At 37.2% G+C, this 27,541-nt stretch overlaps 1 protein-coding gene across 5 annotated transcripts in view; it reads right to left on the bottom strand.

Annotated features, from left to right (window-relative positions):
• CCDC88A (coiled-coil domain containing 88A) overlaps positions 1-27,541 on the bottom strand; it is a 143,471-nt gene that overhangs the window by 72,770 nt on the left and 43,160 nt on the right. For all 5 annotated transcript variants that reach the window (XM_060187247.1, XM_060187246.1, XM_007525464.3 and 2 more), the window contains 6 exons: positions 21,259-21,342; positions 18,458-18,598; positions 15,199-15,371; positions 9,831-9,912; positions 1,030-1,188; positions 164-310 (listed from right to left, as the gene is read on the bottom strand). In XM_060187247.1, coding sequence (XP_060043230.1) covers positions 164-310; positions 1,030-1,188; positions 9,831-9,912; positions 15,199-15,371; positions 18,458-18,598; positions 21,259-21,342 — 786 coding nt within the window. The remainder of the gene's footprint in view (positions 1-163; positions 311-1,029; positions 1,189-9,830; positions 9,913-15,198; positions 15,372-18,457; positions 18,599-21,258; positions 21,343-27,541) is intronic.

Here is a 27,541-nt window from a genome sequence, read left to right as displayed (position 1 = left end):
TGCACTGAAGTCATGTATTCTACCTACTAAACCATCTCCTTATTTATTTTTTCTCAGTTAAAGCTTCAAAGCTATAAGCCAATTTGTTAGTATTGGCAAATAACGTGAATTTTTAATTTTTTTCCTTAGGTAACAGGTAACCAGTCTACTTTATAACACTTACCATCTCCATATCATGTAGTTTAGCCTTTAGTTGTAAATTCTCTTTTTCTAGTTCATGTAATTTATCTGAACGAGCTCGAGTTCCTTCTAATTGGTCTTCCAACATGGTTTTTGTCTCTAATAAAACTTGATTGTCTTCTTTTAATTCCTATAAACATTTCAAGTAGATTTCATCACAATGTGTTAACACCTATTATCTTTTTTAAAGTTTTGAAATAAAAATTATTTACTGTCAGATAAAACATTAAGCTGCCTCTATTTACTAACAAATAATAGAAATACTTGCTGTCTTCTTGCATGTTCTTCGCTTCTTATCCTCATCCTAAACCTAACTAAATTCTTCACTGTTTATGATGCTTATGTTTATTAACCAAGAAAGGAACAACACTAGCCGATGTAAAGACTGTTGAATTCTGGGTGTAAAATTCAACTTTATGTAACAGTGAACTGCAGTCTTACCAAGAAGGAAAAATTGCTACTGTGTGTGTGTATGTTTTTATGTATGTGTGTGTGTCTGTGTGTATTTGCAGTCTTTGTTGATCTTAATTTAGTATTGAGTTGAGGAGTTATCTGAAATATTTTGCTTTAATTTTTAGGAACAATTTTGAAATTAATAGAGACAAATAATGGCATTTTGACTATGAGAGAAAGACTTCCTAAGATTACATATTAGAAAATGAAAGCATCTCATCAAATTTCATACTAGTTAATAGCATTTAATTAATCCCTTTTTGAAAGAAATGTTAATCGTAATTACCTGAGGTTACTTATGGCTCGCTAAATATTTGAATATTTCCTTGTGTCTATTAAATGCACTAAAGAATTGACTTTAAAAAAATTGTGAATAATTAAAATTACTCAACATACCTCAACTCTTGCCTTATAAAATTCAATATCATGTAATCTCTCTTTATATCTACTGACTTCACTTTCAAGCTTATCAACCCTGATAGCCTTTTCTCGTAATGCATCCAATTCATCTCGGTACATTCTTGCAGAACGAGCATCCGAAAGCAAATTCATGTTCTAAATATAAACAAATATTAGTATTTTAACAGTTTGCATTTTCAAGTTGATTTTTCTTCACTGCAAAAACTGATGAATTTTCTGAAGAAAATTAATGCATTGTATACTTTAATTTGCTTAATTATCTTTATTTATTTTTTTGGATAGAAACAGCCAGAAATCAAGAAGGATGGGGGAGGTAGAAAGGGAGAGAGACAGAGAGACACCTGCAGCCCTGCTCCACCACTTGTGAAGCTTTCCTCCTGCAGGTGGAGACCAGGGGCTTGAACCCGGGTCCTTGCACACTGTAACATGCACTCAACCAGGTGTGCCACCACCCAGCCTCAATGCACTGTATACTTCTTTAAAGTATAACATTTATGGTATATAAGTTATAACTCAAATAGTCGTTTTTTAAAAAATAAGGTACAAAACCTTTTCCTATTTTTATTTTTTGCCATCAGGGTTATTGCTGGAGTTCAGTGTTTGCACAACTCTACCACTCCTGATGGACTTTTCTTTTTTTAGTCCTTTTTTCTTTCTTTTCTGATAAAGACGGGGGGGGGGGGCACCTGCAGCACTGTACCATCAGTTATGAAGCTTTCCCCTGTGCAAGTGGGGATTTTAAAAGTCCTTCATAGGGGGTCGGGCGGTGGCGCAAAGTGCAGGGACCGGCGTAAGGATCCCGGTTCGAGACCCCGGCTCCCCACCTGCAGGGGAGTTGCTTCACAGGCGGTGAAGCAGGTCTGCAGGTGTCTATCTTTCTCTCCCCCTCTCTGTCTTCCCCTCCTCTCTCCATTTCTCTCTGTCCTATCCAACAACGAATTGCGTCAACAAGGGCAATAATAATAACCACAATGAAGCTACAACAAGGGCAACAAAAGGGGGGAAAAAATGGCCTCCAGGAGCGGTGGATTCATGGTGAAGGCACTGAGCCCAGCAATAACCCTGGAGGAGGAAAAAAAAAAAAAAAGTCCTTCATAAACTGATTTAAAATTGGTTCACAAAATTTCAAGATTTCAGTAGTACAGTTACACACACACACACAATGCATACAAACACATACATACACACATACAGAAGCTTTTTCTAAGTAATAAAATGCATTTGAGCAAAATAGTTATATACAAAAATCAAGCTTATATACTATTTTTACATCATATTCTCTATACAGATGTAAAAACAGTGTAACATTTTAAAAGTTAGCTTCTACTTTACACTGTAGTTTACAATTTAGAGGGTGAAACCAAGATGTTTTGACTGTTTTTTCTCCTCCCAGCATCAACAGTAAACCTGTAATAATATATGGAAAAACACACATACAGACTTTCTGCAGCAAGGGACAAAAGGCAATATGCATATAACGGGGAAAGGAAAGATGCCCTCTCTCAAGAATATAAAGACCCTTCCAGATTACAATAAACTAAACTCAGACAAAATCTATAAAATAAAGAATTCTAATCTGATGGTAAGGGAGCAGGCTGTACTGGAATTCTGATATTGCTAGCTACAACAACACAAAAAGTCGTAAAAAGTGGAAGAGGGGAATTTATAGTTGCAGCCCTCTTGAATGCACAGTAGTTTGCTAGAGCTCTGGTAGATGCAGCCATATTGGAATTCATTTTCCAAAGCAATAGTCAGCACACTACACTGCCATTGCCTAGACCCAGAACATCAGCCCTATATCCTGATCCACAGCATCCTAATGGCTGCTGAGCAGTTACAAGCCTCAGTCAAACAGTGAGAACACAGAATAAATTACCTACACTGCTGGACCAAGAGAAAATGGAAGAAAATCTCATATTAAACAGAGCAATGTAAAACTCCTACAGGACTGAAGAACTGCCATCTCTACCAGAATAGGAAAAGAAGAGGAAGAGGAAGAGGAAGAGGAAGAGGAAGAAGAAGAGGAAGAAGAAGAAGAAGAAGAAGAAGAAGAAGAAGAAGAAGAAGAAGAAGAAGAAGAAGAAGAAGAAGAAGAAGAAGAAGAAAGAAAAGAAAGAAAAGAAAAAAAAGAAAAAATAACTAGGAGCAGTGAGGTTGTTATGCAGGCATTAAGCCCCCCATAACCCCCCCCAAAAAAAAATAGCCCTGGTGGAAGGAAAGGAAGAGAGAGAGGGAGGGAGGGAGGGAGGGAGGAAAGAAAGGAGAAAAGCAAAGTGAGCTTCTATTCAGTTATACTGTATCATATTAAAATCCTTAAGAGACTTTTTTTTTTTTTTTAAATATTTATTTTATTTATTCTCTTTTGTTGCCTTTGTTGTTTTATTGTTGTAGTTATTATTGTTGTTGTCGTTGTTGGATAGGACAGAGAGAAATGGAGAGAGGAGTGGAAGACAGAGAAGAGGAGAGAAAGATAGACACCTGCAGACCTGCTTCACCGCCTGTGAAGCGACTCCCCTGCAGGTGGGGAGCCGGGGTTCGAACCGGGATCCTTATGCCGGTCCTTGTGCTTTGCGCCACCTGCGCTTAACCCGCTGCGCTACCGCCCGACTCCCCTTAAGAGACTTTTTTAAAATGTGTCCACATGAATGATAAGGGCATATCTTTTTTTTTTTTTGCATACTAGCCTCACCATATTTATATGGAACTAGGATTAAAAGAACATCTGACAGTGGTGAAATGTATGTTTATTTTCTGATACTTCCAACAGTTATAAACCTAATCTAGGACCAATTACCAGATAAATCATATATCACTTCTTCAAGACTGGGGTTTGTCATGGACTTCAAATTTGGGTTCTTCAAACATGAAGGTAGGGAAGGTATTCATGTCTGATTGCGAAACATTTGCTTAAGTTTAAAAAGTTCCCTGTCCAAATCTGTTGGTACTCTGGATCAACATCCACCGGTCCTGCAGATGACTGGACAGGAAGTGTCTCAGAGGCAGACTGCGACCAGATCGTTCTTGACCCTGGCCCGAGTCCCTGTACCAGTGCCTTGGGGTGGCTGAAGGTGTATGACTGTCATGATTAGTATATATCTTAATGTCATTTTAAGAAAAATGGGCAATTCAACCTTTTGAAAATAAAAGTGGGTGTATCCTTTGGAAAAGTACTTCTCAAAATATGATCAAGGGATAAATATGGGTCCTCGAAACTCTTTTAAGGATGTCATGGGTCGGGGCCAGGTGGTGGTACACCTGGTTAAATGCACACATTACAGTGCACAAGGTCCTAGGTTCAAGCCTCTGATCCCCACTTGCAAAGGGGAAGCTTCACAAGTGGTGAGGAAGGCCTGAAGGTGTCTTTTTTTTTTTTTTTTTCACTGTTTAGCTCTGAGGGCTTATGGTGGTGCAGGGGATTGAACCTGGGACTTTGGAGCCTCAGGCATGAGAGTCTGTTTGCATAACCATTATGCTATCTACCCTCTGCCCTGAAGGTGTCTATATCTTCTCTATCTCCCCCTCCCCGTCTCTATCTATATATATGTCATGGGTCAGAACTTACTTTTTTATAACACTAAAGTATTACTTACCTTACATGTAAATGATTTAATGTTGTTTTTTTTAAACAATTATTTTGGCTAAATATAAATGGGGCAAGATGGTGGAGCACCTGGTTGAGCACACATGTTACAATGCACAAGGACCCAGGTTTGAGCCCTGGTCCCCACCTGCAGGAGGAAAGCTTTGCAAGTGGTGAAGCAGTGCAGCAGGTGTCGCTCTGTCACTCTCCCTCACTATTTCCCCCTTCCCTCTCGATTTCTGGCTGTCTCTATACAATAAAGATAATTTAAAAAATTAAAAATATATGTAATTTAGGGGGCTGTGTGGTGGCTCATGGTAGAAGGCACACATTACCATACAAAAGGAACTGGGTTCAAATGCCTGGTCCCAACTTGAAAGAGGAAAAGTTCCATGAACAGTGGAACAGTACTGCAAGTATCTGTTCTTCTCTCTTTCCCTATTTCTTTCTCTAACTTTTATAAAAAAAAAAAATAGAAAAGGAAGAAAAATGACTACTAGAAATGGTGGAGTTGTACAGGTACTGAATCCCAGCAATAATCCTGGTGGTTTATAAAAGGGGGTGAGGGGAAAGGCCCAGGAGGTGGTACAGCAAATTAAGTGTTGGACTCGCAAGTAGAAGGTCTAAAATTGGATTACTAGCATCACATATGCCAGAATACTGGCCTGGGTTCTCTCTTCCATAAATCAAGTAATCTTTTTTTTTTTTTTCAGAGAGAGAGAGAGTGGGTATGTTTTTAGCTAAAAAGGTGATTAAAAAAATACTTAAGGGAGTTGGGTGGTAGCACAGCGGATTATGCACAGGTGGCATGAAGCGCAAGGACCCGCATTAAGGATCACCGTTCATGCCTCCGGCTCCCCACCTGCAGGGAATCCCTTCAAAGGCGGTGAAGCAGGTCTGCTGGCGTCTATCTTTCTCTCCCCCTCAGTCTTCCCCTCCTCTCGCCATTTCTCTCTGTCCTATCCAACACAATGACATCAATAACAACAACAATAACTACAACAATAAAACAAGGGCAACAGAAGGGACTAAATAAATATTTTTTAAAAATCTTTAAAAAAAGAATATTAAAAAAATACTTAAGGGGTGGGGTGATGCTGTACCCAGCTGAGTGTACATGTTACAATGTGCACGGACCTGGGCTCCAGCCCCCAGTCCCCAGCTGCAGAGGGAAAGCTTTGTGAGTGGTGAAGCAGTGTTGCAGGTCTCTCTCTGTCTCTCTTACTATCACCCCCTCCCTTCTCGATTTCTGGATGTCTCTATGCAATAAATAAAGATCATACACAAATTTAAAAAATTATTAATGGAATAGAGACAGAGAAATTGAGAGGGAAGGGGGTTGTGAGAAAGGGAGAAAGAGAAACACCAGCAGCACTGCTTTACCACTTGAAAACACACACCCCCACCCCCCACAGCAGGCTGGGACCAGAGGCTTAAAGCTGGGTCCTTTAACATGGACACTGTAACATGTACACTCCACTGGGTGAGCCACCACTCAATCCTTGATGCAATTTTAATTTTTATTTATTTGGTGTTTCTTTTCCTTGTTCATTTGTATTGATGTAAATGGGGTCTAACTCATGCTTGATTTCACTGTTCTAGACTACTTTTTCATTTAAATAGAGGCAGAGGACAAGGAGGGTGGGAAACAGATAACACAACACTGAAGCTTCTTCCTCTATTGCCATTGTCCCAGCTTATTATTTAAAACTGCAAGTTTGGGGACGCAAGAGGAAGAAACATTATCCATCCATAGCCCAATCCTTTCCATTTATACATTGAAGAAGACATTATGCATTGCGTCCAAATTAAAACAAAATATAGTATAAGTGTTTTAGCTTCCAAATCCACAAAAACCAAATACATAAAAGGAAATTTTATGTCACAGTCTTAAGAGGTTCCTTTGAATTATAGCAAAGTTTGCACAGCACTGATAAAGAAGAAAAGTTTCAACACCTCTACTTCTTTTTAAACATTTATTTATTTATTGCTTTATTTATTGGATAGAGACAGCCAAAAGTTGAGAGGGAGGAGATACAGAGGAAAAAAGACAAATAGAGACACCTGCAGACCACAAAGCTTTACCCCTGCAAGTAGGAACCAGGGGCTTGAACCTGGATCCTTGTACACTGTAGTGTGCGGGCCACCCACAAGACCTTGATTTCTAGTTTTGTTCTAGCATTAAAAATAGTAATAATAATATCAAATACACAGCCTATATATTAAAAAGATTTGGTTTGTGTTTTGAAAAACTTTGAGAAATACAATTAATTTTACCCCTCTCAAATTAATTAACTAGTGATTTATATGTCTACATTTTGCTAGGAGTGTACATAAACACCATTCCCACCACCAAAAGACTGTGACCCATCCCTCCCACCCACTCCCACCCCCCACTGTCCCAGGAAGCTGCATGTCTACCCCTCACCACAGGGTTTTTACTTTGGTGCCCTACTTACAATTTGGTCAGGTCCTGCTTTTAGTTTCCCTTTCAGATCTTCTTACTCAACTTCTGTTGATGAGTGGGATCATCCCATACTCATCTTTATCTTTCTGACTTAGCTCACTTAACATAATTCCTTCTAGCTCTGTCCAACATGGGTCAGAGAAGGTGGGTTCATTGTTCTTGATAGCTGCATAGTATTCCATTGTGTATATATACCACAGCTTTCTCAACCACTCATCTGTTGTTGGGCACCTGGGTTGCTTCCAGGTTTTAGCTATTATGAATTGTGCTGCTATGAACATAGGAGTACACACCTCTTTTTTATTGGGTGTTATGGAGTCCTTGGGGTATAACCCCAGGAGAGGAATTACTGGATCATATGGAAGGTCCATGTCTAGCCTTCTGAAAGTTTTCCAGACTGCTCTCCACAGAGGCTGGACCAATTTACATTCCCACCAGCAATGTAAAAGGGTTCCTCTGTCCCCACAACCTCTCCAGCATTTGATGCTGCTGTCCTTTTTGATGTATGCCATTCTTACAGGAGTGAGGTGGTATCTTAGTGTTGTCTTAATTTTCATTCCTCTGACAATCAGTGACCTAGAGCAGTTTTTCATACGTTTGTTAGCCTTTTGGATCTCCTCTGTAGTGAATGTTTTGTTCATATCCTCTGCCCATTTTTGGATGGGGTCATTTGCTTTTTTGGTGCTAAGTTTGCTGAGCTCTTTATATATTTTGGTGATTAGTTTCTTGTCTGATGTATGGCATGTGAAGATCTTCTCCCATTCTGTGAGGGGTCTCTTTGTTTGTTTAATAGTTTCTTTGGATGTGCAGAAGCTTTTCAGCTATCAAGAACAATGAACCCACCTTCTCTGACCCATGTTGGACAGAGCTAGAAGGAATTATGTTAAGTGAGCTAAGTCAGAAAGATAAAGATGAGTATGGGATGATCCCACTCATCAACAGAAGTTGAGTAAGAAGATCTGAAAGGGAAACTAAAAGCAGGACCTGACCAAATTGTAAGTAGGGCACCAAAGTAAAAACCCTGTGGTGAGGGGTAGACATGCAGCTTCCTGGGACAGTGGGGGGTGGGAGTGGGTGGGAGGGATGGGTCACAGTCTTTTGGTGGTGGGAATGGTGTTTATGTACACTCCTAGTAAAATGTAGTCATATAAATCAGTAGTTAATTAATACGAGAAGGGGAAAATTAATTGTATGTCTCGAATGTTTTTCAAAACACAAACTGAATCTTTTCAATATATAGGCTGTGTAATTGATATGCGGACTCTCTCAAAAGCCTAGACCAAGTAAATCAGAAGCAACCAATAGCACAGCTGTATACAAGATACTGGGTACTGTACAGCAAACCCTAACAAAAGGACTTTTCAAAGTTAACCTAATTACCAAATAATGTGATGATAACATTAACGATCGATTGTCTTTTGGAACCCTAAGACAGCAGGAACCTCACATCTCCACTATAGAGCCCCTACTTCCCCCAGTCCTGAAACCCTTGGATAGGGCCCACTTTCCCGTATGCCTCTTCCAATCCATATCAAATAATATTGCATCCGCCGGATCACAACCTAACCAACGCCAACGATTGCCACCTCAACATGCTTCACTTCAGACTGTGTCCAGAGACTTCACGTGTGGAATGACAACCCTTCAGCTTCATTACTTGGGTGAGACCTTTCCTTTCATAGTATACTCTAATTTCATCTCAGGTGGTTCACTTTTTAAAAAAGTCCCAAAACCTAGATATACACCAGTTTCTGTGAGAGAGAGCATATCTTCACACGTATCTATAAACTACTGCAAAATATATACCTGAAAGCAGAAGTACACTAGAGTTTGCAGTGAGTACCTCCCTAACACTTCCTCTCCACTATTCCAAGCTTTGGGTCCATGATTGCTCAACAATTTGTTTGGCTTCATATGTTAACTCTCTTTTCTGTCACCAGGTTCCAGATGCTATCAGGATGCTGGCCAGGCTTCCCTGGATTGAAGACCCCACCAATGTGTCCTAGAGCTCAGCTTCTCCAGAGACACACCCTACTAGGGAAAGAGAGAGGCAGACTGGGAGTATGGACCGACCAGTCAACGCCCATGTTCAGCGGGGAAGCAATTACAGAAGCCAGACCTTCTACCTTCTGCAACCCACAATGACCCTGGGTCCGTGCTCCCAGAGGGATGGAAAATGGGAAAGCTATCAGGGGAGGGGGTGGGATATGGAGATTGGGTGGTGGGAATTGTGTGGAGTTGTACCCCTCCTACCCTATGGTTTTTTTGATTGATCCTTTCTTGAATGGAAAAAATAATAATAATAAAATTAATTAATTAATTAAAATAATAATAATAATAATGATAAAAGACATTGTCTTTTAAACATATTCTTTCTTATTTATTGGAAAGAAACAGAAATCAAGAGGGGAGTGAGAGACATAGTAAAAGAGAAACACCTACAGCACTGCTTCACCACTCATGAAGCTTTCCTCCATCAGGTACGGAACAGGGGCTTGAACACGGGGCCTTGCTCATTGTAACTTATGAGCTCTACTTGGTGTGCCACCGCCCAGCCCCAACATTTTTAAAGAGAGAAATAATGGAAAAGTCATTTTGTCTCTGAGTCTTAGTAAACTCATTTATTTATATAAAACACTGAAGTAAACACTGAAATGTATGTTATAAACTATAAGGAGAGAAAGTCAAATTATTTGATGCTCCTATGTAATAAAAGGTCTAGGTACAAACCTCTTGTTGCAGTCTTTTCAGTTCTATTTCCATTTGTTCAAGTTCTTGTTTACAGTCCAACAACTGTTCAGTCTTTTCTTCCCTTAAATGCAAAAATAAAAGAAAAATGATTAAAAGTAAGATTTAGTACTGTTAAAAACCACCTCACCATCTGCATTAAAAATGTGTTAACATTACTTAAAAAAAAAACCAATTAACTGAATACAATATTAGCTATAACCCCAGCAAAGGGAAAAGCAAGTAGATACTGGGAATTTATGCGAATAAATATAGTCAGCCAATTGCCTGCTCAGTTTGATAGTTCACTCAATGTCCTTTTCTTTTTTCCTGCTAGCCCTTTTCCTTTTTGTTTTGTTTTTATATTTTTTTATTAGTGATAATAATATTAAATTACAAAATTATAAGAGGGGTTTAATTCCTAAGGTTCCCACCACCAGAGTTGTATGTTCCCATCCCCTCCATTGGAAACTGCAATAGTTCTCCCAAGGTCATAGAGATGGGTAGATTCTATAACTATATCTGTGTGTGTGTGTATTTTTCCTCCTTTTTCAATAGTACTGCTGTCACCTTCTTTCTAAGTCCATTCCTACACTTATTACTACTTTGAGGTGTGTTTCCTTTTTTCTCTCAGATAAGAGAAACAGTGCCTGGCTTTCTCTGGTGTTTTTCAGATTTGCTTCCCTTTCAGTGATGCTATTAAAAACAAAATTCCTAGTGACAAATGCTTCCAGTCCTGGTGGGATGGGGGTACAGAACCCCCTGGCTTCTTTTATCATTTACCCCTCTGGGAGTATGGACCAAAATTCTTTTTGGGGTGCAGAAGGTGGAAGGTTTCACTTCCATAACTGCCTCTTTGCTGGACATGGATGTTGGGAAGTTGATTCCTAACCCCTAGCCTGTCTCTATCTTTCCTTAGAGGGGTAGGGCTCTGGAGAGGTGAGATTCCAGGAAGCATTGGTGAGGTTATCTACCCATGGAAGTTAGGATGGAATCACAGTTCTGCTAGCCCTTTTCCCATTCTCCTATGTTTTTCCACCATAAAAGACAAATAAGCAAGAACAGATTTTATACAAGATAATAATATCTGAAAATTTTAAGGCTTTTCAAACTATATATTTACAATAGCCTAAAATTCTCTCCATTCTGTCTTCTCTGTGGTCTATAAACATTCTCAATTTCTTCTATTTTTTTATACCACTTTACTTCTAACTCCCATTTTCTACATCCCCTTAAATTCCTCAAAGTCATGTCTCCATTCATGCAATCTCTACTAACTTCTGTTAATAGTAAACAATAATAATGAATAATAACAATTCTTAATAACAAAAGGTTTACTGTATATAAATAATCATGTAGACACAGATGACATGGCAATACATTTTTTTAAATTTTTTGATGGATGTTCACTAAACTTGTGGAAATCTTTCCACAATATTTGATATTAAATTATGTTGTATACCTGAAACTATTATATATTGTTGTAACTCAATAAAAATAAACATATCAAATCTCAACTTAAAAATATGCTAAAAATATAAGTAAACATTTTTCCAAAGATATGGCAAATTTGTCCATGAAAAAATGTTCAACACCATTAGTCACTACAAATCACAAATGAAAACCATAATGAATTGACACTTTGCACACACTGGAATAACTATAACCAAAAAGATGTATAATAACAAGTACTGGTGAGAATGTTGAGAAACTGGAACTACAGGACTATAAAACAGGACAGTCTGATAGTCCCTCAAAAAGTGAAAGTTACTATATAACCCAGTAATTCCTTTATTCTGTATACATGAGAACTGAGAAGTATATCCACACAAAACTGTGTACTTTAGTCTTCATAGAAGCATTATTCATAATAATCAAAAGTAGTAATAATTCAAATGTCTGGTAACTGATAAGTGGGTAAACAAAATACCATATATATCCATATTTGATGGGGTAATATTTTACTATAAAAAGAAATGAAGCACTGATACTAGCTACATTAGGTTGAACCTTCAGAACAGTAAGTGAGGGACCAGGTGGCAGTACACCTGGTTAAGCATACACATTAAAGTGCACAAGGACCCAGGTTCAAGTCCCTGGTCCCCACCTGCAACGGGAAAGCTTCACAAGTAGTGAAGCAGGGCTGCAGGTGTCTCTGTCTGTCTCACTCTCTATGTCTCCCTTCCCTCTCGATTTCAGGTTGTTTCTAGCCAACAAATAAAGATAATAAAAAATAAATTAAAAAATATTTTAAAAGAACAGTGAATAAAAAATAACAAAAGGACACACACACAATGTATAAATTTCATTTATATGAAATACTAAAAATGGACAAATTATTGGAAATAGAAATATATAAATAATTGTCAGGAGCCATGAACAAAGAGGTATAGGAAGTGACTGCTAATGGGATTTCATTTCTACTAGATTAATGAAAGTGTCTTGAAATTATAGATAGAGTATAATGGTATACGAGTCTATAAATATAGTAAAACTAATTAAGCTGCACACTCTAAAATGATGAGGTTTTTGGCAGGCAGCATTAATTGTTATGCAAAGAGACTCTCATGCCTGAGGTTCCAAAATGATGAATTTTTTGATGCTTGAATTATATCTAACGAAGCTATTCCTAAGGCAAGGGAGACATACACAAAAGACTTTCAAGCCTGAGGCAAAGGTCCACCAGAGATGGCCTGTGCCCTGATTAAAAAAAAAAAAAAAAAGTTATCCCTAAAAAACCGATAATTTATCACTTATATACTCCAAATGATGAATCATCATCAAAACACATACTTTTAAAAAATGCTTATTTAATGTATTTATTTTAATGAGAGAGACACAGAGAAAGAGAGACACCAGAGCACTGTTCAGCTCTGGCTTATGGAATTGCTGGGGGCTGAACCTGCAACCTTGAAGTCTCAGGCAAGAAAGACTTTCACACAACCATTATTATGCTGTCTCCCCAGCCCCACCAAACATACATTTTTTAAAGTAATATTTAAAGAATAAGACTGAAGGGGCCAGGCAGTGGTCCACCTGGTTGAGTATACACACTACAGTGTGCAAGGAACTGAGTTCAAGCCACTTAATGAGTAGTGGAGCAGGGCTGCAGATCTCTCTCTCTCCCCCTCTGTATCTTCCCTTCCCCTCTCAACTTGTCTCTATCCTATAAAAATAAATAAAATTATTTTAAGAGTGAGACTGACAGCAACACAATAATAAAAGATTTTAACATCCCACATACAAGCTTGTACAAGAAATTTTGAAAACAGATACATGAAGGCTAAGAGATTAGATTTTAACATTAATACTATATAAAAGTGAATGTTACAAAGAATTATTATTTCTTCTATGCAAATTGCAATTATATCAATACTTTGATTCTGCATATTAGTAAATCTCTCTTAAGCATATTAGCTAATTTGCACATTTTCACTATATTTTATATTTTTCATTAGACATAAGTAAATTATATCCTTAATTGTTGTAGTTTTCTTCAATTTTTTTCTTACTAGAGCACTGCTCAGCTCTAACTTATGGCAGTGTGGAGACTGAACCTGAAATCTAGGAGCTTTAGGCAGGAGAGACTCTTTCCATAACCACTATGCTATCTCCCCTACCCTATATTTTTCATTTTAATAAATGTGTCCTAATAAAAGATTCATAGCAAATGTTAACAGATGAAATATATGAAGGAACATATCTTCAGAGGACAAAAGATATCTACTGAAAAGCTAGTTATTAAAAATGCTTGCTCTCAAATTATTTTTATTAACTTATTCATTTACATTTTTAAATAAATAAAAGTAAATTTTATCAATTTTTCTAAATTGTCTGCAATCTTAATATATTCCATGGCCAAGTAAATTGTATGTAAAAACTAATTTCTAACAGTGCAAAATGTTAAATGAACTCACAGTCATCACTGTAGTTCTAATTGCACGTTTTAACTAAAGACTGGAGAAGATTGTGCTAAATTATATGGAACAAACCAGTGTTCACTGTTTAGGCTATCCATTAACTGCCAGTCAAATTAATAACAGCAATCTTTTCCCTAATTTTCTTGGTGCAGCTGTTTATAGAATATCCTGGGCGTGTTTACTTCAATAGATACATAGTAATACAGACATCCACAATAAAAGCTGCGTTTTGGGGTTGTTTTTTTTTCTGTTTTGTTTTCAAATTTTCCTATGGACTGTGTATTTTTTCTACCTTGCATATATTCAATCACTTTCTTAAACTAAAATGCTTTAAATAATCAGTAAATAAACTTAATTGCTGTATTGTGGTTTTAAATTTAAAATCTACACTTTGAAGCACAAATTCCAGGGAAACAACCCAAATGAAAAGAGACAAAACACTAAAATTTTTGTTCTTTCTAAAGTGCAATGTAAAAAATCAACAACAAAGCTCTATCATGTCTTTCTTTAAATGGGATTCAGCAAGGAATGCCTATGTGATATTTTATGACTTTTCTGTAGTGATTGTTGAAAGTTAACTATACCTTAGCACCAATCAGTCCAAATATTAACTATTTTAAGTAAATGACTTGGGTGTTTCTATTACTAAATGCAGAAGATATACAAACAAGATTTCATTGTAATAATGTATGCCAACAACTCAGTCTATAATTTTAAAGAAGCAAAACATAATGATCTGTTTAGTGGCTGCCAATATTTTGGTTTACAAAAAATATAAAAATAAAAACATTAAGAAGACCCCAATTTTCCAAGGAAGAACATTTTAAAAAATTATTTATTTATTTATTCATGAGAGAGACAGGAGGAGAGACAAAGCCAGACATCACTCTGGTACATGTGCTGCCTGGGATTGAACTCAGGACCTGTCCATGGTTGAGAATCCAATGCTTTATCCACTGCGATACTTCCTGGACCACAGAATAACATTATTTTATAAAAAGAAAGAATGTTTTAACATTAGAAAGACAAGAAAGGACTGGAGACCTAACATAATTGTTACGAAAAAAGCCTTTCATTCCTGAGGCACCAAAGGTCCCATGATCAATCCTAAGCACCACCATAAGTCAAAGCTGATTAGTGTTCTGATAAAATAATAATAATAATTAATAATAATAAACAAGTAATAAAGACAAGAAAGATGTAAATCTATAATGGGCATCCTTTAATAAAATTGTGAAAACGTAGCATTAGGAAAATCTCATAGCACTAACCTTATTTCTCTCATTTTGACAAATACTAGTAACATTCTCACATACTCCAGTAATTAGGAACCATTGATATATATCCCCTACCTCCACTGATTATATATATATATATATATATATATCCCATACCACTTTTGTGACCATCTATTGCTAAATTCAGTTAAGACTTGAAAATCAGCAACTTACAATTCCTGCCTAAGTCTTCTTATCTTGGCTTTAGCATCTGCCAGTTCTACTGATAGATGTTGTCGACTTTCTGTCCGCTTCATGCCTGGAGAACCACAGGGTGATTGTGCAGATGAAGAAGGATGGGGAAGAAAATGAAGACCATCCCGCTCTTCAGAGAGTTCTACAATAGTCTAAGAAAATTTAGAAATAAACAATTATGCTACATATTCTACGCAATAGAATTAAAGCCATCAACATTCTTTACTGAGTTTAAGTATCATATCACAATTTAAAAAAATTAAATGTTCACCTGGGAAGTTTGCAATGGGAATGCCAAACTTGCAAAGACAAAACCCCAAGTTTAACCCTTAGCATTGCATATACCAGGGTGATGCTTGGTTCTCTCCCTCATAAATAAATAATCAAATAAATCTTTATAAGGAAATTGCAAGAGCTGGCAGTGGTGCACCTGGTTCCATGCACAAGGACCCGGGTTCAACCCCCTAGTCCCCACCTGTAGGGGGGAAGCTTCACAAGTGAAGACAAGCAGTTGTCTTTCTGTTTCTCTCCTTATTTCATTTCTCCCTCCCCTCTTAATTTCTCTAGTCCTACCAAATAAAATAATATAAAATAGCATTTCAATAGTTAAAGACTTTAAGCTGGTCACCAGTTATACTTTTTTCGGTGAGTTTTGCACATATGCAGTATTATTGCTGAGCAACTCCTAACACTAGCAATGCCATTCACTACTTTTGGAGTAGAAAGTGAAACAGAGAGGAGAGACAACACAGCACCACGCTACTGCCCATGTAGCTCCCTTTGTGCTGCCCATGATGGAGTCATATGATGCTTTCTAGACTGAAGTAAAATAATTATAAAAAAAGATCTTTTGAAACAAACCTAAAAGTTAAAGGGAAAATCTAATATATTTCAAGAGGCTTGGAGATGGCTTACCCAGTAGAGCACACAATTTACACACTTTACATGCACAAGGAACCAAGTTCGAGTCTCCACCAACCAGATGGGATCATCATGTAAAGGAGAAAAAAAACCTTCACAAGTAGTGGGGCAGAGCTGTGGTATCTCTTCTCCCTCAGTCTCACTTTTTTCTTGTTTCTTTCTTTCTAGCAAAGGGGGAAAAAAGTCTAGGAGGCTGGGCAGTGTGGTAACTGGTTAAGCACGCACATTACCATGTGCAAAGACCCATGTTCAAGTTCAAGCCCCAGGTCCCCACCTGAGCTAAAGCCAGTCTGAGGGTATCTATTTTTCATTCTCCCTCTTTATCTCCCTCTCCTCTCCATTTCTCTCTGTCCTATCAAACAAAAGAGAAAGAAAAGCAATGCGGGGTAGGGGGGAGGAGGGTAAAAAATGGCCACTGGGAGCATTGAATTCATAATGCCAGAACCAAGCCCCAGTGATAACCCTGGTGGGGGAAAAGAAAAATATAAACAAAAAAAATCATCCACCAAAAGCAGTGGTAAAGTCATGCAGTCAAGACATATCAATTTCCAGCAAAAATTCTGATGGTAATGAAAATGGATAGTGAAAAAAGCACTTGTTTTAATTCAATTGAATGATACAAAATTAGAATTACTACACATACAAACTGCATTTACATCTTCTAAATTGTTCCCATTACTCTAGTCTTTCCTTTTTTAACCAGAGCACTGTTTAACTCTGGTTTATGGCAGTGCTGAGGGTAGAACCTGGAACTTTTGATGCCTCAAGCATGAAAATCTTTTTGCAAAACCATTATGCTATCTCCCCAGCCCTGTAAGTGCCTTTTCTAATTAGTCAACTGGTGACCAGATTGAAAATTTTCCATTGAGAACTGAAATTAAGCCATCTCACATTTCCTGAATACCTAAAACTAGAAAACGTGCCCATTTTGTGTATGTGTTATAAAAAAATCAACTATCAGCATTTAATACAGCAGCATAAGAGATATTAAAGACATTACTTCATAAGATTGAAGTAGGAGGCTTAGACATTCAAGTTCTATGCTTTCCCTGCTAAGACACCTGCCCTGTTATATAGCAGGATAATAGCTTTTTAAAGGTTTCTCAAATAATCACTGTCAAAATTGTTTCATTTTTCTTTCAGTTATGACAAAGATCATGTTTTTGTTCACATTTATCCAAAAGAATGTCTTTCTTCCTTCATCCTATAATAATCATTTCACATAAATTATATTAAATAACATATATTCATCAGTTACATAAAACCAAAGTATAAAGTTATAGAATTTTTAGAGTAATTCTTCCTAAGTTAGGGGATACCATATCAAAACACCTTTACTATTTTGAAATACAACTGCAGGAATGTTGTAGAAAGTGGGTAAAGCAGTAAAAAGATGTTAAAGCATACAGTATAGAGATCAGATTGATCTAAGTATCTTATATAGGTTTGATAGATAAAATATATTCCTTTAACTCATTCTTTTCTTCCTTTGGTCTGCTTCAGCATTTTTGAAAAATTTAATTGTTGCAGTAAAATATTTTTGGTTCTCTTAATATCTCAAGAAAAAACTAAAAATTCCCAATAGAACTAGAACTCAAAGTTCTATACTGAAAACTAGAATTCCCTCTCTAATCTTTCATTAGTCCCAGTAGTAAGCAAATTTTCAATAACTGATGTCAAAACTGTCTCTATGGTATACATGGAACAAATGATCAAAGCTAGCTACTCTTCTGAATGGCCAAGCACTTTGGTCTGCTATCAAGAAAATAGTACTCACTACCGTAAGCACTGAAGTCTAGACATCTGTACAAATTATGGGCTGCTTTCAGAAAGTGCAGGCAAAATAATCTGGTATAATTTTACTCTTTTTAAGAAGTAAAGTGTTTTCTTATAGAAGCTTATAATAATTATTTTTTCAAATCATACTCTATAATAGTAACTACAAAAAGTTGAGACCCTTTGTGGGACCTTTTATTCAGAATATCCATTAGTCTACTTTTATTAATACTTATTTTTCCATCCTCAAAATGTGGCAATAAAACTAAGAAACTAAGCTTAAGCAAATTCTTGGGTTTAAGGGTAATGATTTTTCCACTTACATTAACAATACTTTCAGTTTCACACTTTTGCACTGCTGGCAGAGCTAATGGGGATTACTTAAACACAGAGAAGACATAATTAGAAAAAAATAATTTAAAGAAAGAAAAGAAAACCTTGCAATGAGTTTGGAGTTCCTATAAGTAAGTCCTTTGTGCTACATCAAAAAAAAAACATAAAGCATTTAATCACTTGTCTCTAAGAAAGAATATGTACAAACCTCTGAATGTTCATCTCTCTCATCTATAAGTCTTTTCAGATGTGATGCCATATTTTTCAAGAGTGGTTCTACTTCCTCTTGAGACATATCAGTCACTTCCATCCATTGCAAATCAAACACATTTTCCTGATTATGGGTTACCTTTAGAAAAGCAACCAAAATATATTACAAATATGGCTAGTACTTAAAAGAGCCTATTTCACTTTAGTGTAATATTAACTCAAATATCAGATATATCATAATTACCGTGAATAATGACATGGCTACTAATACCAACTATTTATACTAAATACAATATTTTAATACATCTGTATTTGTCTTCCAGTGAACAGAAAAATAAATTTTTAATTCATTCCTAAGGGAAGGCAGTACTGATACAGCCGACATCTTAATTAGGAAAATCATTTTAACTTTTTAGTTAAAACTGTATTTACTATACTTGAATTATAACACAAAAAGTTTTTGAATCCTATAAGGCATATATTATATATTTTGCATACTTTAAAAGAAAACTCTTTACAACTGATGATGACATGTCATATAATACCTTGAGAGAAAAAGACTCCCAATGAAAGAATTTTAAATTATTCTACTTAATTTTTTGCAACCAGGATTATTGCTGGGACTTAGAGCCTGCATAGCACCCCCATTCCCAACAGCCTTGTCTTTTCCTTTCTTTTCTCTTCTTTTCATAGAGGTGAGAAACAGATAGAGAGAAACAGGGAAGGGAGAAAAGAAAAGACACCCATAACACTACTCTACCACTTGGAAGGCTTCCCTCTTGCAAGTGGAGCCAGGGGCTTAAACCCAGATCCTCACAGATCTGGTAGCATGTGTGCTATATCAGATAAGCCACCATCCAGTCCCCTCTAATACAAAAACCATCTTAAGAATGAAAGAAAGAAATCATGTATTTATTTCTTGCTGTGACTGTGATATTTTTTTTTTTCTTTCAAAACAAACAGGAAAAGTAACACTTTTAAGAATGGTGGCAGGGGTCAGGCAGTAGCGCAGCGGGTTAAGCGCAGGTGGCGCAAAGCGCAAAGACCGGCATAAGGATCCCAGTTCGAGCCCTGGCTCCCCACCTGCAGAGGAGTTGCTTCACAGACAGTGAAGCAGGTCTGCTGGTGTCTATCTTTCTCTCCCCCTTTCTGTCTCCCCTCCTCTCTCTATTTCTCTCTGTCCTATCCAGTAACAATAACAACAACAATAATAACCACAAGGGCTACAAAAGAGAAAAAAAATCCTCCAGGAGCAGTGGATTCGTGGTGCAGGCACCAAGCCCCAGCAATAACCCTGGAGGCAAAAAAATAATAATGGTGGGAAGTTTAGTAAACTGAATAGTCTTTATTTTAAAAAAAAATGCCAAAAAATCAGCATAAACAAATATACAAACATTTACAAAACTACCATAAGCCCTATCTTACAGAGTACGACTATGCTAAGTAAAGGCAATAATAAACTGATAAGAAAGATGAATTCTGAGAGTATAAAAGGAAACCAAAGGCATTCTATACATAAACAACCTTTTATAGCCTATTTTCACTATTTCAAATTCTCTCCCTTTCTTTAGTTCTTTTTAGTCAACATAAAATGTAACACATTTTAGTTCTAAAGTCTTTAGTACACAAGACTAAAAAAATCCCAAGACCAGAAACAATAAAGGCAGCTTTAAAAAGCACTGCTGGGGGGGGGGGGGATATAGGCAGTGGCTTACCCAGTTGCAAGCCCCCACTCCCCACCTGCAGGGCAATCTTCATAAGTGGTGAAGCAGTGCTGCAGGTCATTCGGCCTCTCTCTCTCCCTTTCCCTCTCCCTCTCTTCCTCTCTCCCTCCCCCCCCCTCCAGCCAAAATAAAATAATGCGATCTTAAGGGGCTAAAAATCAATTTTAAGGCAGCAGGCAGTGGTACGGCAGGCTGAACAGGCTACTATAGACATGGACCATTGTTCATGCCCCCAATCTATACTTGGAGTGGGGAAGCTTCACGAGCTGTGAAACAATACTGCAGATATGTCTGTCTGTCTGTCTCTCTCTCCTTTCCCTTTCAATTTCTCTCTGTCCTATTTAATAAAAAGAAAGGAAAAGAGGGAAAATAGCCACTAGAAACACAGATTCATCATGCAGATACCAAGCCCCATCAATAACCCTGTAGGCAAAAAAAAAAAGTCAATCTTAATTAACTTCAACTATTTGACATTGTTCAGTATGTCCTAGATTTATTTATATGCATGTTATAAATCACTTAGTGTTTCTAGTTTAATAGCATCAATAAATAGTATGCTGAGTCCATTGAATCAAAAAAAAATTGAAATGACATATACTATAGTTATTATCTTACTTTAGTTTTGAGTTACCGCTTCTATTTACTATTTATTCTGTATTTCTAACAAAAATATACATTTTATTTCTCAAATAATACTTTATACATATGCCTATTAAAAATTTAAGAAATTCTACATTTGAGAGATGGGGGTAGATAGCAATATGGTTATGCAAAGAGACCCTCATGCTTGAGGCTTCAAAGTCCCAGATTCAATTCCCCATACCACCATAAGCCAAAGCTGAGCTCTGGTAAAAACAAGCAAGCAAATCTAGGCCTTTCAGAAATACATTTGTAGTTAGCACCGTGTCATATACAAGAAATGTGTCACAGTCTAGAAACTTTCTTTAAAAGAAAAAATTGTAACATTATGCATCAAATTTTGACCTAGATTTCTACTTGATTATCCCAAAACTTTAAGCACTTTAGGAGATATACAAATAAACAATGAGCTTCATAAAAAGTATAAACCAATTACCTCTTGAATATGTGCAGCAACTGCTGCTTTTGTATCAAAATCTAAACCTTGAATTCTTTCAATAAATTCTTCTTTTTTCTGACACTAAAAATAAATGAATACAATGATTATTCACACCTTATCATGTATTGCCCTTAATATGTTACAAGTAATTAAAAACTCATAGGGCCAAATAGCTTAGCTATGTTTTAAACAGTACTGTAGGGTTTGGATTTGTTACACATTAAAATAATCTAATGTACTTACCTAATAAAGTAATAATTTAGAAACATTTATTTAAAAAGCAATACAGTAGAACCTCAAACTATTTTTACACTGGAAAACTCTAAAGTGGGAAACCATTACACAACTCATCTGAGGTCAGTACAATATTATTATGCTAACTTTACAAACAGAGAAGTAAAGAATCAAGAACTTGTTTCAGGGAGGCTTAGTTACTTGCCAAAAAACACAGTGAGTCAGTGGCAGAATTCGGAATACAGCCAAAATGTTCAGTCAGTCTATGGCTATCATCAAACAACACAGCCTTTCTTCTTGGGGAAAAAAACCAAAAGCAATTTTTACTTCAAGCTTACAATTCATTCTCACATCTTCTGCCTATTAATCTTAATAAAAGAAACCCAGTTTTGTGGCCCAATTCAACATCTATAAGGTAATACAGTAAATATTATATTTGTTTCCAATAACAAAAAATGGGCAAAATATAAGAATGTATAAGCAAGTACAGATGGATCAAGTAGAATAAAGGCAGTGATTATTTATTGTGTGACTTTCCTAAATGCTTTATGTAAATTAAAAAATTAAAATGCAATGCTACCTTTTTTTCTTTCCAGTCAGTTTTGGATAGTAGTTTAACATGCATCTTAATCTCTGCTGTCAGTTAGATCTCTTATAGTACAATTCAACAGCTAATATAACTATTCATACAAATACAAAATGAGAAGTGCATACAAAATAGATAACACTGCTTTGTCTAGCTTTATTCTATCTCTTGGGCCAATTACTGAATTCCTAGTGAAAACAATATACTCACAGAAAGGAAAATTGGCTCTTAGATCACTAAAAACTAGCAAGGTTGATTTATACTCTACACATTATATCAAACTGAAAAACTCTAATATCTACTGCTATAGAATTTAATTAAACACTGCAGAAAATTATATGTTCTATTTTAAGAAATATTTAGATGCATTTTTTTTTCAGAAATGTATGATTTCTAGCTGTGACTAGGACCAGTGTTTTGGGGGATGAAATAAAAGTGAGTTTTTTAAAAAATAAGACTTTTGGGGGGCGGGTGGTGACACACCTGGTTGAGTGCATGTATTACAATGCTCAAGGACGCGGGTTCAAGCCTCTGGTCCCCACCTGCAGGGGGAAAGCTTTGCAAGTGGTGAAGCAATGCGGCAGATGTCTCTCTGTCTCTCTTCCTCTCTATCACCTCCTTCCCTCCTGATTTTTGGCTGTCCTTATCCAATAAATAAAGATTTTAAAAAAGAAAAGACTTTTGGGGGGGTCTGGTTAAGCATACATATTATCATATGCAAGGATCCATGTTCGAGCCCCACACCCCACCTGCAGAGGGGAAGCTTCACTAGTGGTAAAGAAGGTCTGCAGGTGTCTATTTTTCTCTTCTCCTTTTTATCTCCCCCATCTCTCTCAATTTCTCTCTTCCTGTCCAATAAAAATAGAAAAAGTAAAAATAAGGGAAAAAACGGCCACTGTAAGTGGTGGACTCATAATGCTGGTAAGAATCCTTAGCAATAAACCTGGTGACATTAATAATAATAATAAAATAAAACAAAAAGAAAGGGAGTCAGGCTGTAGTGCAGCAGCTTAAGCGCATATGGCGCAAAGTGCAAGGACCTGTGTAAGAATCCCAGTTCGAGCCCTGGCTCCCCACCTGCAGGGGAGTCGCTTCACAAGCGGTGAAGCAGGTCTGCAGGTGTCTATCTTTTTCTCCCCCTCTCTGTCTTCCCCTCCTCTCTCAATTTCTCTGTCCTACCCAACAATGATAACAACAATAATAACCACAACAATAAAACAAGGGCAACAAAGGGAATAAATAAAAAAATAAACATTAAAAAAAATACAAGATTTCTTGGACCAGGTGGTGGCATACCTTGTAAGCACACATTAAAATACACAGGGATAAGTGGCAAGTAGCTAAGCCTTTTAAAGCACCAATTTACATGCTTTGAGGTCCTAGAAACCACAGGTTTAATCCCCCCCTACACCACCATATACCAGAGTGGCTCTGGGGAGGGAGAGAGAGGGAATCTCTTCATTAAAATTAAATTAAAAACCTGCATACCTTATAATATACCTTTGTAGCACCTATAAAGTGATTTGATTTTATATAGGTCTGATAACCTCAATTTTTATATTTAATACTTTCCAAAATGTCATTGCAGATTCTGAGCCAATGAACAAATGCAATAGCAAGGTTATAACGGCAGTAACTCATGGAGGTATTTTCCAACTGAATAGCCATATCTTTATCCGTCTTCAGTTAAAACTAAAATAATGCCACCCAAGCCTAGAAGTCACTGTTCATGCTACCCTTCAGAGCTGATTTTTTAACATGGTCTCAACACAAATGGCAATTTTTTCATCTTAAAATAAAATATCCACAATTTCAACTGCATATAGCCTTTATTTGAATTCATAGTTTTAAGAATTCTGGAAAACTTTGGTGGTGGGTGTGTTGTGGAATTATAGCCCTATAATCTTACAATCTTATAAAACAATATTAAATCACTAATAAAAATTGTTTGAAAAAGAACTCTGGAGGAAGTCAGGTGGTGGCACATTAGGTTTAGTGCACATATTACCATGCATAAGGAACTAGATTCAAGCCCCTGCTCCTCATCTGCAGGGGTCGCTTCATGAGTGGAGAAGCAGGTCTGCAGAAGTCTTTCTCTGTCCCTCACTATCTCCCAAACTCCCTCTAAATTTCTCTCTGTCCCATGAAATAAAATAGAAAGGGGAAAGAAGGGAATGGCCACTGGAAGCGGTAGATTTGTAGCTCCAGCACTGGGCCCCAGTGATAACCCCAGTGGAAAGAGAAAAAGGAAAGAAGGGAGGAAGAGAGAGAAATGTAGAAATATTTTAAACTTGACTTTTATGAATATGTACAATTTCCTTATTCCACATATGAAAGATAAAAGACCAAAGTATCACTCTGCTCTGGCATATGTTGTATCAGGGATTAAGCTCAGGGTATCAAGCAAGCCTGTACTTTTTATTTTATTGGGGGATTAATGGCTTACAGTTGACAGTAAATAGTTTGTACATGTGTAACATTTCTCAGTTTTCCACATAACAATTCAACCCCCACTAGGTCCTTCTCTGCCATCATGTTCCAGGACCTGTACCCTTCCCCCCACTCCAGAGTCTTTTACTTTAGTGACACTGTGCTTTTTATAGGCTGAACTACATGCATAGGCTGGTTACACTTTCTTTTTTGTTTGTTTTCTAAAGATTTTTAATTTTTTTATTATTTTTTTATTTATTCCCGTTTGTTGCCCTTGTTTTATTACTGTTGTTGTTGATGTCATTGTTGTGGGACAGGACAGAGAGAAATGGAGAGAGGAGTGGAAGACAGGGGGAGAGAAAGATAGACACCTGCAGACCTGTTTCACCGCTTGTGAAGCGACCCCCCCCCCCTGCAGGTGGGGAGCTAGGGGCTTGAACTGGGATCCTTAAACTGGTCCTTGCGCTTTGCGCCACCTGCACTTAACCCGCTGCACTACCACCCAACTTCCTATTATTATATTTATTATTTATTGGATAGAGATAGCCAGAAACTGAGAGGAAAGGAGATAGAGAGGGAAAGAGAATGAGACACCTGCAGTCTTGCTTCACTGTTTGTGAAGCTTTCCCCCTACAGGTGGAGCCCCGGGGCTTGAACCTGGGTCCTTGTACACTGTAACATATGTACTCAACCAGGTACACCACCACCTGACCCTCTAAAGATTTTTTAAGGAAATAGGGGGAAGACAGAGGCAGAGAAAACCAGAGCATCACTGTGGTACATGTGATGCTGGTTAATGAACTTAGGACCAGTGCTTTATCCACTTATTCACCACTTCCTGGGTAGTAGCTCTTCCAGAAAATACTGCAAGAGGTGCATAATTTCCATTATGAAGTAGAGAAGTAAGTCTGCACTAAACCCCACAAACCCCAGTCTTATAATTCTGTATTTATAACACTGGACCAAGAATAACAGATTAGGGTATAAATTCTATGGAAGTCACAGGTTGGAACCACTTTGCTTCCCCCTGCTTTGACAGTAGCAGCAGGTGAATACCATGCTGGATCTCTTTGTCTCCACAGTTAACTAACCCTGGAGGCAAATCCCTAAGGAGTACTTCACGCATCACCAGCTAAAAGTTGAGTGCAGGCTCCATCACTGGGTGGGACTGAGTCCCCAGCTTCCTTTCAGACCCATATAGCCTTCATTTAGACCCATTCTACAACTGCTTTCCAAGCTCCCCAGCGTATTCAAACTCAAATGACAATGCACAAGGACCTGGGTTCAAGCCTCCAGTCCCCACCTACAAGGGGGAAGCTTCACAAGCAGTGAAAACGCTAAAAGTGATTCTCAGTCTCTCTCTCTCTCCCCCCTCAATTTTTCTTACTCTTAATCCAAAATAAATAAATAAGTAAATGGACTTTTATAAATGAGACTCCACTCAGTATTCTCAAGATGCCTGAAAACCTTCATAAAATGTTAATAAATCTTTTTATACCAACAAATACCCTAATAATAGATTTCTCATCTTTCCATGAAGACTCCCACAATATCCCAATATGAAAAAATACTTGCCACTTATAAATCATACTAAACATTAGAATTTCAACTTTTTAACTACTAGACAAAATTTCTATAATGCAAACTGCATTCTAGAAAGCATTCAAAAAAATACTTACTGGCTAGTTGGTTTCTTCACCCAACATGTATTTTTGGCATTTTAAAATGTTTATATAGTTGCAAATGAAAGTTGAGAGATTTTCATTGCTATACAACTGATGTTAGCAATAACACTTTAAAAATGCAGAATAAACCAGTATTTAAAAAAAAAACAAACTAGATCCTGAGAGTTGGGCGGTAGAACAGTGGGTTAAGTGCATGTGGCACAAAGCGCAAGGACTGGTGTAAGGATCCCAGTTCGAGCCCCCGGCTCCCCACCTGTAGGGGAGTCACTTCACAGGTGGTGAAGCAGGTCTGCAGGTGTCTATCTTTCTCTCCCCCTCTCTATCTTCCCCTCCTCTCTCCACTTCTCTGTCCTATCCAACAACAATGACATCAGTAAGAACAACAACTACAACAATAAAACAAGGGCAACAAAAGGGAATAAATATTTTTTAAAAAATTGGATCATTCCTCTTTTGCTAGTAGGCCTGCCATTTTGCACTAGATACAAGTCTTAAGAACCTTTTTTTTAAAAAAAAAAAAAAACCAGAGCACTGCTCTGCTCTGATTTATGGTGGTGTGGGGATTGAACCTGGGATTTTGGAACCTCAGGCATGAGAATCTGTTTGCATAACCATTATGCTGTCTACCCTGCCCAACAACTTTCAAGTTAAAAAAAAAATGCTCAGGGTACAAGAAAATTGTCTCAGTTCTATAATATTCTTAAATGACACTGACACCATTTGGATTAGGATATCTTCTAGTATCATTACTGTATTTTCTACAATAAATAAAACATATTCTTAACTGGGAAATGTTGCATGTACAACCTAATGTTGACTGTAAAACAGTAATCCCCCAGTAAAGAAAAAAAAAATTCTTACTATATAAAAATTAACTTCTGGGGGCCAGATGGTGGCGCACCTGGTTAAGCATTACTTTGTGCAAGGACAAAGATTCGATACCACGCTCCCCACCCACGGGGGAAAGTACACGAATGGTGAAGGTACTCTGTCTCCCTCCCTATCTCTTCTTCTGCTCTCAATTCCTCTGTCCTATCAAATAAAGAAGGGGGGGGCGGGATTGGCCTCCAGGAACAGTGGATTCACAGTGTAGATACCGAGCCGCAGAAATAATCCTGGTGAAAATAAAAAAATAAAAACAACAAAGAAGGGGGAAAAAAATTAACGTTCTTGGGCCCAGACAGCAACTATCAAGTTTTTATCTTCCCTTTCTCCCTCTCTCTCTCTCTCTCTCTCTCTCTCTCTCTCCCTCGGGACAACCATGTGACCATCAAGCCTGTCAGTGGGTTGGGTCCCCTTCTCTCTCACTCTGTTTTTTGTATTTTTTATTTTTTCTTTATTGGAG

The sequence above is a fragment of the Erinaceus europaeus genome, chromosome 3, assembly GCF_950295315.1.
Source record: "Erinaceus europaeus chromosome 3, mEriEur2.1, whole genome shotgun sequence".
NCBI lineage: Eukaryota > Metazoa > Chordata > Mammalia > Eulipotyphla > Erinaceidae > Erinaceus > Erinaceus europaeus.
Note: the sequence above shows the minus strand (reverse complement) of the source record. Positions and strands in the feature narration are given on the sequence as shown.